Source organism: Camponotus floridanus, unplaced genomic scaffold, assembly GCF_003227725.1.
Source record: "Camponotus floridanus strain SB8 unplaced genomic scaffold, Cflo_v7.5 scaffold6, whole genome shotgun sequence".
In the NCBI taxonomy this organism is placed as follows: domain Eukaryota; kingdom Metazoa; phylum Arthropoda; class Insecta; order Hymenoptera; family Formicidae; genus Camponotus; species Camponotus floridanus.
This window is the reverse complement of record NW_020229769.1, coordinates 3,254,318-3,266,084: the sequence shown is the minus strand read 5'-3', so window position 1 is coordinate 3,266,084 and position 11,767 is coordinate 3,254,318. Positions and strand designations below refer to the sequence as shown.

The window sequence follows — 11,767 nt, the reverse complement described above, 5'->3', positions numbered from 1 at the left end:
AGTTTTTACATACTTGTATTAAAATAAACTAGGTGAATGTTCATTTAACTCACCGATTTTTTAAAACTCGCATATTTCGAGATATAGAAACTGAATCTCTTAACAAAATTATCGCTCCCATTTTTTTTTGTATAACTGCATTTAAAATAATTTTACGCCTTGCTATAACGATGAAAACATTCATTTTTTTATTTCTATATCTCGAAATAAGTATATATAGGGAGCTTTCCAACAACGACACAGAGCGACACAGAATATCATTCTATCTTTGTTGTTTACTGATATGAAAGAAGATAGAATGATACGCTGTGTCGCTCTGTGTCGTTGCTGGAAAGCTCCCATAATGAGTTTCAAAAATCAGAGATAATCTTTATATATGAACAGTATTATAAACTATAATTTTTTTATAAACATCAGTCTCGTATCCAAAATCTGTTTTCTTACCCTGCGAAATTTTCTTCCATCACTTTGTTACTATCGAATTTTGTATCGACATGTAGCTTTAAGAAAAACATTCGTATATCTCACGAAAACAGGTCCATCTTCTTCTTGACCGGTGTTCCCTTTCGACTCGCCTCCAATCTCTGCGCCTTAATATTTTCCGATTTATTCGGAGTTCTTTTCAAGTTGTTTGGCGCGCTCTGTCGCACACTGGACGGCACGTAACTATCATCGAACTTCATCAATTTGCTCGGGGATTTGAAATCAGGCTCGTACTCCTCTATGGAAGATTTGACTCCTTTGGAATTGGGTACATATTCCTCGAGAATACCATCAGGAATCGTCGTAGTGGCGCGCGGTTCGTAAGTCTCGTGAATCATCTCTAGCTTCTCGATAGAGTTTGGCACGTAGCTCACGCTTTCCACCACGTGTTTGCTGTCGCAAAGAGTCGGCGTGTACTCGTTTGATGTTAAACGCATACTCTCTAATGCGCTCTTTCGGCTGGGTACGTATTTGAAGTCCAGACATGATTTTTTCGCTTTCGGTGCGTCCGGAATATACTCCTCCAATAATGCGTTTTCCAAATCATCGGAGAGCATGTATTTCCGGCTCTTCTTCCTCTTTAGATCCTCTTGCTCGGACGCAATAGTGCGTGGGGTCTCAATCTTCTTCGGAGAAGTTTGTATCGGTTTCTCGAGTGTTTTCTTCGATCGATCAGTCGTTCGATCAAGAGATTTTTCTTCTTTCGTTCGTTTCGCCGCATCGTCATCTGTTATCACTTTGCTTTTCTTTGAAGTATCTATTTCGTTTATTTCTCGTTTTATCGATTTTTTTCGAGCTGGTGACACATGTACTTGGATCGTGGGCAAAGATGATATATCGTTTGCGCATTCCGAATGCTCGAAAGTGTATCTGTTATGTAAAATATGTAATATTTTTTTACTGCTTTATGATACAAATTTTCGATTATGATAGAAATTTGTTTCTTAATTTATTTATTTTTTACACAGAAGCTAAGCTTGTCTATCATCAAGTATTTTCTAAGAAAAATATTTAGTTTTGTATGTATATATGTATGTTATAATTGTATATATAGTTTTTTTAAAACTAAATTCGCCTTTATGAAATTTATAATTTATTATTATTAAATTTATTATAATTGTTTATAATTTATTAAAATTATTAAAGTTATTTATATTAAATATTTATATTATAATAATTATTTATATTAATTATTTAATGTTTTTTAATTTATATTTTTTCTTAAAAGAGAATTCATGATAAAGACGAGATTAGTTAAATATATATATATATATATATATATATATATATATATATATATATATGTGAGTGTGTGTATATATATATAATGTATTTCTCGATTTTTTAACAAATCACTTTACAAAAATTAATACTTTAATTAAAAATACTTAGATATTGAACATTCAAATTAATAAAATGAGCAAGATGCAATCAACTGGCTAAAGAACAAAATTAATCTGAAATCATTGAATCGATATTGCGTTTCTTACGTGACTTCCAACTGGCGAGTGGACTTTTTCCATTCGCATCCCCGGCTTTTGCGATGCGACCCGTCATCCCGACAATTTCGTAGGATCGCTCGCTCCAATATCTTATAAAGCGCTGCCCAGTCTTCGACCTGCAGCCACTTGTTAGTGATGACCTTTCGCTTCTTGATCTCTACCGTTTTTTCCTGCACGGTTACCACGGCGGTTGCCAAACAATCCTCCGAAGCCTGCGAACACATACGTACACATCACTGTAAAAGAATATACAAATTGATACAAATTGCCGTATTGTTTCGCGAAATCAATAAGAGATATGTAAACGATATATTCCAAATAATTGTCGCAATAATAATACAATGTTTTGATATTACAGAGAGAGAGAAAGAGTACGTCTGTTCGAAACATAAATACATATTCTTCCGTTATTCGTTGTAGCAGGCAACATTTTTCAATGATCGAAGATATTGACAAGTATCGTTAATACAGAGTACATTTCAAAGGATACCGCTGTTATTCCATCTTTGCAGATGCATCTTACGAATTCGTACGCGCGGCCGATAAATCGAGTGTGCGCGCGCGCGCGCGGGCGCACGTTTGACAGCCAGCTGTTGACAGCTGTTGCACGCGATACCTTGATCACTTCCAGATATTGGCCGTCCCGGAACATAATCGCGCTCAGTACGTTGACTGGTGCGAGGATGCGATGGCACGATTGCCATCCGCGGGGGTCTTCTTCCTCCGTCGTCCCGAGAGAATCACGCGGTGCCGTGACTCAATGTCGGTTCTTCGAACCGAATGGGAAACCGAACCGAGCTGATGTCGCACGCGAGCTCGCTCGCCTCTCGGCGCACGCTCCGGACGGCGGCGCGGAATTGGAGCGCGACTCCGATCTCGAGTCACGTCTCTTTTTACGATCGAGTTTTCATAAATTACATAATAACACGTAATACGTCGGCGTCCGTCTAGCCGAAGCGTTTCCTTTCTTTAGCGGATTCTTAACGTCTAATTTTTGCTATAAAACGAAAGTACAACAATAGCTAGGTATTGGAATGTTAAACGTGCCACAAATGTGCTAATTATAATAACAAGTTATTTAAATCAGTCTGTGTAGATGAGTAGATTTAATTTTCTTGAAAGATGATATCGGGGCTTATCAAAGTTAAACTTTTTCGGGTTTTTTGAGCAGCTAGTTGACGTGTGTGAATTATTATCTTGAGGGAAACAGAAATGGTTTAAGTCTACAAATAAGTTTTTATGCCTATTTCAAGAACATATACAACAATTCACTATTTGAGTGATTATATAATTATATGTGATTATATTCCAATCGTTTTCCTTAAATTTATTCTTTTTTTAGCTGTTAGCATTTTTGTACACATTTTTTATAGAGTTTTAATTAATAGAAACCTTTGATTTCGTCTAAATTAATCAGATATTAAATTCGTCTATCTATAACAATTTATAAAAAAAGTTTCGATTATGAAAATTATTATTATTTAAGTTTCGATGTTCAATAATGATAATAATGTTCAATTTAAAAATGCGCTGATGTAACAAATTTTAAAAAACCGCTGATATAATAACGAATCGAAAGGACGTGACAGTAAACGTGTCAAACGATCGCAATCGATGTGCGAATATTTTCAATTTTGATCGATCGCAGAGGACGCATTACGAACGACATTTCTTAAGAAGATTAAGATCAAGTTAATTATGACGCGCGAAAAAATACCTACAATTTTCGAGCGTTTTCAAATCTGTATGGAGGACGAAATGGGACCAGGCAAGGTATGTGACACTTTTCTAACCTCTCTCCTCTGCATTGTCATATGATCGCTAACGGTTTTTCTTTTTCCAGCTGATCACTTATGGGATCGCTAGCGCCGGTTTATTCGTTGCTCTTTATAGGATAAGACCTGTAAGTATAAATCGTCTCTCTTTCTTTCCCCTACTTACTGTCGTCAGTGTCTTGTTTTACGAGTCTCACACTTGCTTTCTTCCATTATTTTTCAGTTTGCAAAATTTAAGAAACCGTCCGATGTCCCATCTCATTTTTTGCAATCACGAATTTCACTTCAAGGCACTGTAATGCGTGTAGAACCGAGTCATGGTGCTCTACTAATGGTCAATCATCAACCCTTATTACCTTTTTTTAATTTTAACAATAAGAGTTATTTACCTGTAAAAATCAGTGGTGTTGACATTACGGGTAATGGTACGTATCAAATCATTTATAGTCTATAGCTCTAAAAATAATATGTCAATCTTCTAGGCATAAGTTGGTTACAATGTGTAGTGAATAATAAATATATAACATTTATACCTATAATGAAAAAAAAGGAATATTTGGAATGTATAGTTACAATGTCACAGAAAGATCAAGTAAGAGAAGCAATTATTATTTTTACATAAATATGTATATATATTGAGTATATATTGTTCATACTATCATGCTCATGTTATTTCTGCAAATAGGATTCGTTAAAGATTGGTGAAGAACTAATTAAATTAGGCCTAGGCACAATACATGAACCTTGGATAAAGTTAAAGGACAAACATATACTAACATATAAAAAATCTTTAACAAATGCACAAAAATGGGCAGTACGTAGAAGAAACGGATATTGGCACTTTATCAAACAACCAACAGTTTTCTGGAAAACACAAATGTTCTTAATTAATAAAGTGAAAACATTGTTACCTACTTATATAGTAAGATGGCTTGATCTTTAAAAATATTGGCTTTTGATAATAAATGTACATACATATTTTTTATCATAGGTATATATTTCAATAGTTCAAATCTTATGAGAGAATATTGTATATTTAAGATTTTTTATAATAAAAGTTATCTTAATAATTTCTTAACGAGTATCATTAAGAGAGTATTCATATAAATATCAAATTAAAGAATAAGTTTATAGATTTTAAAGATATAAAAATAATTTGAATTTTTCTCATTTTTCTTTTTAGCTATCAAATTACATTACAATTTGTTTCATGTCAATTTGAGCAAATAACATTATTACTATAAAGTTTTAAATGTTTCTATAAAGATACAATATAATTATTTAAAAATTTATTTTTATTTTATAATTGCTAAACTATACAATATATTCTTATAATTATTTTACATTTCACCTGGCACCATACAACAAAGTTATTATTATAATTCATATAATGGTTATCCAACTTAACAAAAATATCCATCATTCTTTATCACATATTCTATTTTGAGATTTATTCACTTATGCGTAACTTACATAAATTATAGTTTTGTGAATATTTCTCATATATTGTAAATTAAAAATAAAAGTGAATCAAAAATAATAAGCATAGACTTAAGCAAAATAGACGCAAAATTATTGCACGAATAAAATGCAAAACAACACTTAATTTAAAATATATTATCTCTTTCATATAGATTTATACTGGTTAATTATTTTAATATAATCTTCATATTCGAAATTGAAAGATAAAAACAGAAATGATGTCCAAAGCAATTAATGCTGTGAAAAAATATAAAACAAAAATAATTTTTTTTCATATACATTATAAGAATTTAAGAATACATAAAAATATACAATAAAAATATGAAAATTAGTATATATACTATGGAATTAGTATATATTGTCGAAAATATATAAGAAAATTTGCGAGAATGGTACTTTCAATTTTATATCTATATACATCATTTGCTAACATATAAACTCACTCTTTAAACTTTCATCCTTATTTAATGACCTTAATAAAGTTATTCAATGCTGAATTCTTTTAGTGTATTGTTGCGTTATTTCATTCTATTCTGGTATGTACACAAGAAAAATAATTGTTGATAATACAATCGGAAAAATTGAAAAAAAAGTGTTTTCACATGAAGAAATAAATCCAAAAAAAGTGTAACAAAATATTATTCATATCTATTGAAAAGAAAATTCAGTTGAAAAATTGGACAATTAGTAAAAATCTTTCATATTTTAATATTTTTGGACTGCTGTAGATTTGTATAATTTTCACTTATCTCATCAGTTTAAGCAAATTTCTTTTTTTCTTTTTATATTTCAATAGAATATATATGTGTGCGAATAAAAATAAAATGCTCTATTTGAAAAAATAACAGCAGTTATGATAGATTTTGTTATATATGTAACTTCAATTTTTCGTAATATACATAGCTTTTATTTATGATTTTTTTAAAAAACAAATTAACGTATCATAATATGTAAATTGAACAATTTATGTTGCAGTGCAATTAAAAGTTATATTAGTTTAAAAGTAATAAAAAGTAAAAGTAGTATAGTAAAAATTAGTATAGTAAAAGTTTTGATTTTCTTAAAGCAAAACTTCATCTTCAATTATATCAAAACAAATTTCTACATTTAAATTAATTTTTTATATTTCAGAATGAATAAAATAAATATCCCTCTGACTGTATTATCGATAATTAATCACCTTGTATATATATATAATTGATTGTGCATAACTGGATATAACAACATATAATTGTATATAAAACAAATTAATGAAAAATACTATGAAAAATCGATATAATCTATATATAACCTACATATAACCATCATCATTTATTTTGCATTGGAATATCTGAAAAATGGAATGTATCATTTTCAACAAGTGTTGATGATATCACAATGCATCATCGTTAAATTATCTTTTATTAAAGATCGTCTCTTGGACGATTTGTTTCTACCGACTTAACTTTCTCAGGAGATGATTTTTGTACTTTCTTTTTAATAGAAGCCTCTTGTTCCACTTTTACACTTTTACCAGATTTAATATCTTTTTTTGCAGCATCCTCTTTTTTATTATCTGTTTCGGATTTCGCATTCGGCGAATTGGATTTCGTATTAGATTTCGTGTCACTAATTGTTTCTGCACTCTTCTTGACTTCAGCATTTGCAGATTTCGAAGTTGATTTTGCATTGTTACTGCCAATAGTAGTAGATTTATCAACCTTAGGAGTTGGGGATGGTTTTGGCGCAGTGGTTGTGGGAGTAGCGGTTGGCTTAGACGTTGTAGGAGTTGGTTTAGATGTGATTGGTGTAGATGTTGATATCGTGTCTTGCTTTGCTTTTTCTGACTTTACATTTGAAGCGACATTCTCGCTTTTTGTACGAGAAGATTGCTTTTCAGCCAGATCAGGAAAAGCTTGTTTTAATGGAACTCTCGCGATATAATTTCGCCACGGACTGCCAAACCATACAAAGCCATTATGTATATAAGCTTCACTCATACCACTGATCGTGTCATCATTCGAAGAAAGGATTTGCATAATGTTACCCGAAGCATCTATTCTACATATTAAACTTTTCTTCAAAGTATTAAATATTTCTCCCATATGATATGATCCAATTGAGTCCAAAACTTTCTCCGCAAAAGTATTGGGATAAATATCATGCAACAGTTTAAATGGCAATTCCATCACCACTAACAATCGCACAAGCATCTTTCTTAAGTATGGATGTGGTGCAAGAGAAACAGTAATATGAGGATGCTGAGAGTCTATAACAATAATTAAAGAGACGAGAAAACCACCTTGACCATCGCTTTGAAGATTGTCTGGTAAACCTGGCAAGCCTTCGATGAAGATCTCGTGTTGACCTGCTTTTGGTCCTTTCAAGTGATACTTTACTATACGACATGCCACTGATTCTGTTACAAGTACAAAACTTTCGTCGTCACTTAGTATAACTCCATTTGCAAATGCAAGATTCTTTAGTAATACTTCGTTCTTCTTTTTAGCAGCATTATAACGTATAAGCCTGTAATTGATATATTTATATCTTTTATATTACATATATATGTAATGTAAATGTAATATAATAAGAATGAGAGAAAAACGAGAATAAACTGAATATCAATATTTGGCAATTTAACTGTCAAAAGTCAAATTAGCTGATTTTATAAAATGTCACGCTATCCCTTCTTTCTTTCATCCTTCTCTTATCTACAAGCCGTCGGCAATATTTATAATTTTTTGAAAGTAAACAAGTTTACGTTTCGATATGACACAATGACTTATCTCGGATAATGACCTCGGACGGAAAAATTTATATAAGTATCTACACATACTTATATACATAATAAAAATTAAATGAAAAAAATATATATATATTTAAAATATAAATTAACAATATAAATATATATATTTTTTATATTACACACACACACACACACACACACACACACACACACACACACACACACACACACACACACACACACACACACACGTGTGTGTGTGTGTGTGTGTAATTTAAATTAAATCTTATATTTATATTTCTTTTTGTTACCTGCCCGATGGATTTGATGATAACACCTGCATTAAATCATAAAGTGGGAAATCTGTATTGCTATCAGACCAATAAAGGTCTCCATTTTCCGCTATATCGATACTGTTAGGTAATAATGGAATTTTCCCGTCAATCGGTTTAGAAATGTTCACTATATTTTTGTAATCTCCAGTTGCAACATTTACTTTGAAAATTCCATAATAAGAATCGACTGCATATAAGTTGCCCTTCTTATCAAATTTCAATCCTAATATTCTGCCACATTTTTGCTGTTGCCACTGGCCATCTGTAAGATTCGCGGAGGAATATTGTTAAATATTATTTTAATATAAATAATTATATTAATCATATATCAAAATTATATATATATATATATATATATATATATATATATATTACTTTACAATTATATTGTATTAATTAATACTTAAAATGTTAGTTCTTAATAATCCTAACAATATAATAATTTGTTTGATAATTTGTTTAATAATTTTTTCATATCTACTATAGAGCTATTAAGAAGGAGAAGAGAGAATATCGAGAATAAAGAATAAACTGAGAAAGCGTGTTAATTCGCGTTCTTTGTTTTTATAAGTATAAACAATGACCGCAGACGTTAACGGATTTATTTTTCGGTATTGCTAACAAAAATTAAGTTGTAAAAGATGCCAAGGAGTTCAAAACATACAAAGAAGTCAACCTATCATACATTTTGTCTCAATTATGTTTTTAATTCCTTTTCATAACTTTGAACGATTTACTGTTTGTTATTTTGATAATTGTATTAAAATTGATATAAGATTTATGTTGATTATATTATTCTATATTATTCTATATTAAAAATTTGTTAATTGTTTTGTTAAGTGATAATTATGTTAATGAAAATAATATTTATGATATTTTATGATTTTTTTTATTTGCCTTATGTTTGAAACATGATTTTTGTGACATAGATTTTATACGTTTCTAACTTTTCTGACAATAAATATAATTTTTAATAAATAAGTAATAATAAATAAGTACTTTTATATAATAATATAAGTATTATAAAATAAATATTTTCAATAATAAAAATTACACAGACATATTTGTCGAACTTTTTTAAAAAAGTAGATAAATTATTCTCTACAGTGTTTTTATCGATTGATTAATAGCATAGTTTGTAACAGATGTATATGTTAATTTAGTCTGATATTTGCGTGTAATTTTTTTATTTCACATAAATTAAATACTGATCTTTGATACTCGCATATATTTTATTTTTATTTCAGAAATTAAAATTCAAGGTGACATAAATAGACAAAATTCAAATATATAGATAAAATTATTTATATTAATATTAATATTAATTTATTAACGAAGCGACTTTTTTTACTATTAAGTAATAAATATGTAATTTAATTTTATTTGTATATTTATCCTGAATTTTCATTTTAGAAAATTCAGTAATTTTGATTTATAAATATCATATTATATCAGCTGATACTCTCTCTCTCTCTCTCGTTTGCCGATATATTCGAGCAATTTATCGATTAATAATAGATTAATAATGAAATTAACTTAACTACTAATTAAAATATCGTTTATGTTTATGATTATTCCATCTTTCTTTCAAATTTATAATTTATATATATAATTGAATAAAATTTCAATAATAAATCGATTAAAAATATATTAATGAAATATTTACTAAATATTTCATTAATATATTTTTAATCGATTTATTATTGAAATTTTATTCAATTTAAAATACTTGCTAATATACATATATATATATATGTAAATTAGATATTTGTAAATTAGATGTTTATAAAATATTCTAGTAATGATGATAGTGCAATAATGAGAATTGTACGATTTACGAAAAAAATTAGAAATCTTGCATAATATCAAATTCATGAGAGACTTTTAAAATGTATTAGATTTCTTAATTTTTGATACACCTGTTTTGACCAGCTGCTTTTGAAACTTGATCGAGACTTCGTCTAATTTATCGACATCGTACGATAAAAATCACGTCATTGTATACTTATCTATTCTTATTTATTGCATATGACTCACCGCACTTTTTGCCAAATTTAGCAATCGGCACGAGGTCGTCCTCATCGATCCTCAGGAGGTAACCGTCGTAAACGGCGGTGTAGATCTGACCGTCGTAGGTAGCATAGGATTCTGGACCGAGAAGTCTGCCTTCGAATAGCTTTTCCGCATTGTTGAGCCGATTCTTCGGGCCTAATTTAGGATCGATATCGCGCGGTTGCACTATGCTGGAAAAGCGTCGAGGGTCAAGAACGGAATGAAAGGGTCAGAAACAGCTGATGAGGCACTTGCGCCGGTGGATCATCACATTGCTGTCCGAATCGCGCGATATATGTACGCATATAAAATGCAATATATACTTATATATATGTAAAATGTAATATATACCTGTACTCCCGAAATTCCGTGTCCGGTGGTAAACCAGGAATGAACGTGATGAGGGCCAGAAAGAAGCCGATATAAATGATGGTGGTGCCAATCGACTTCAAGTAGCTCATGTTGCTGGTGAAGTGGTTACTAGCACTGTGTTATCCTTCCTCTTCTTTAAGATCCGATCTTTAAAGGGTCACCACTATTTTTATCCCCTCTTTTCCCGACGTCGTATCTTATTCGCCTCAGGAAATAACACTGCGTCTCGAAAAGTTGCTTCCGGGAATTGCTGTGAGAACCATCGACGTTGTCAACTGTCGTTGACGTTGGCTGCGCGAGAATTAAAGAGGCGACTAAATTAAACGGTAAACGATCCAACGGTCTTTGCGATATGGGAATAACGGCACTTGAGTATCGAATGACGTTAGAAAATGTGCATTTTTTATTACATCCGATACCAAACGCCATTGGTCACAAAGTGCAAATTCATGCATTTCGTGATCTTATCAACCGAAATGCACGACGTCGCATTGTCAGTAGCAACGTGTATCCTTATGTAATTTAAGGCCTCTTTAAATAGGTATCCTTGTGAACGCGGAAAAGTTAAATCAATTATGTGTTTAATATACAGATAATAATTTTTTTTACTTTATTTTAATTTCGTGATTATTCAATTCTCAATGTATATCGCTATGCATACATGTTTTATGCAATCATGCAAATTTATTTTTTATTATCTGGATGATAATCCTATTTAATACCGAGCAAGGCGATATGCAATGTGCTTCTCAACGCTTGCGCCTCTGGTAATTATTTACGGAACTTTATTTCGTCTCTCTGCCTTATCATACAAAGTTTATGTAGTTATTACGCATCTAGGTATTTATTTCTCATGACTAATGAATAAAAAGTTTTCAAAATTGTATATTTCTTTCGCGTTAGTCGATTTTTAATAAATAATACGCAGCTTTTGCTTTTTAATCATATGATTATTTAAACAGATCTGTCAAACCGTCAGTTTTAAATTATGATTAAACAAATTGGCATTTATTTTTCGAAGAAAAAACAGGATATACG

General features: G+C 30.5%; 3 protein-coding genes across 3 annotated transcripts; 1 reads left to right on the top strand and 2 right to left on the bottom strand.

The window, feature by feature from the left end:
• Positions 1-5: 5 nt before the first annotated feature.
• Positions 6-2,852, bottom strand: LOC105253356. Its single transcript, XM_011261336.3, has 3 exons — positions 2,602-2,852; positions 1,974-2,197; positions 6-1,353 (listed from the first exon to the last, which is right to left on the bottom strand). Exons 1-3 carry the CDS (start codon positions 2,635-2,637, stop codon positions 525-527), a joined length of 1,089 nt encoding a protein of 362 aa, XP_011259638.1. The 5' UTR covers positions 2,638-2,852; the 3' UTR covers positions 6-524.
• A 614-nt stretch (positions 2,853-3,466) lies between these two features.
• On the top strand, positions 3,467-4,741 carry LOC105253357. Its single transcript, XM_011261337.3, has 5 exons — positions 3,467-3,758; positions 3,829-3,888; positions 3,984-4,185; positions 4,243-4,352; positions 4,446-4,741. The coding sequence occupies exons 1-5, from the start codon at positions 3,684-3,686 to the stop codon at positions 4,701-4,703; spliced, it is 705 nt and encodes a 234-aa protein (XP_011259639.1). The 5' UTR covers positions 3,467-3,683; the 3' UTR covers positions 4,704-4,741.
• Positions 4,742-6,563: 1,822 nt separating this feature from the next.
• Positions 6,564-11,233, bottom strand: LOC105253354 (adipocyte plasma membrane-associated protein). Its single transcript, XM_011261335.3, has 4 exons — positions 10,709-11,233; positions 10,343-10,548; positions 8,282-8,567; positions 6,564-7,750 (listed from the first exon to the last, which is right to left on the bottom strand). The coding sequence occupies exons 1-4, from the start codon at positions 10,816-10,818 to the stop codon at positions 6,646-6,648; spliced, it is 1,707 nt and encodes a 568-aa protein (XP_011259637.1). The 5' UTR covers positions 10,819-11,233; the 3' UTR covers positions 6,564-6,645.
• Between the last annotated feature and the right edge of the window lie 534 nt (positions 11,234-11,767).

What these genes read in the sequence shown, in the direction of transcription:
- LOC105253356 (XM_011261336.3), bottom strand. Translation starts at nt 2,637, where the DNA reads ATGTTCCGGGACGGCCAATATCTGGAAGTGATCAAG. An exon ending in AATATCTGGAAGTGATCAAG is followed by an intron (nt 2,198 to 2,601) that starts GTATCGCGTGCA and finishes ATGTGTTCGCAG; the next exon opens with GCTTCGGAGGATTGTTTGGC. An exon ending in ACTCGCCAGTTGGAAGTCAC is followed by an intron (nt 1,354 to 1,973) that starts GTAAGAAACGCA and finishes TTTACATAACAG; the next exon opens with ATACACTTTCGAGCATTCGG.
- LOC105253354 (XM_011261335.3), bottom strand. Translation starts at nt 10,818, where the DNA reads ATGAGCTACTTGAAGTCGATTGGCACCACCATCATTTATATCGGCTTC. An exon ending in ACGGAATTTCGGGAGTACAG is followed by an intron (nt 10,549 to 10,708) that starts GTATATATTACA and finishes ACGCTTTTCCAG; the next exon opens with CATAGTGCAACCGCGCGATA. An exon ending in TAAATTTGGCAAAAAGTGCG is followed by an intron (nt 8,568 to 10,342) that starts GTGAGTCATATG and finishes CGAATCTTACAG; the next exon opens with ATGGCCAGTGGCAACAGCAA.
- LOC105253357 (XM_011261337.3), top strand. Translation starts at nt 3,684, where the DNA reads ATGACGCGCGAAAAAATACCTACAATTTTCGAGCGTTTTCAAATCTGT. An exon ending in ACGAAATGGGACCAGGCAAG is followed by an intron (nt 3,759 to 3,828) that starts GTATGTGACACT and finishes TTCTTTTTCCAG; the next exon opens with CTGATCACTTATGGGATCGC. An exon ending in CAATGTCACAGAAAGATCAA is followed by an intron (nt 4,353 to 4,445) that starts GTAAGAGAAGCA and finishes TTCTGCAAATAG; the next exon opens with GATTCGTTAAAGATTGGTGA.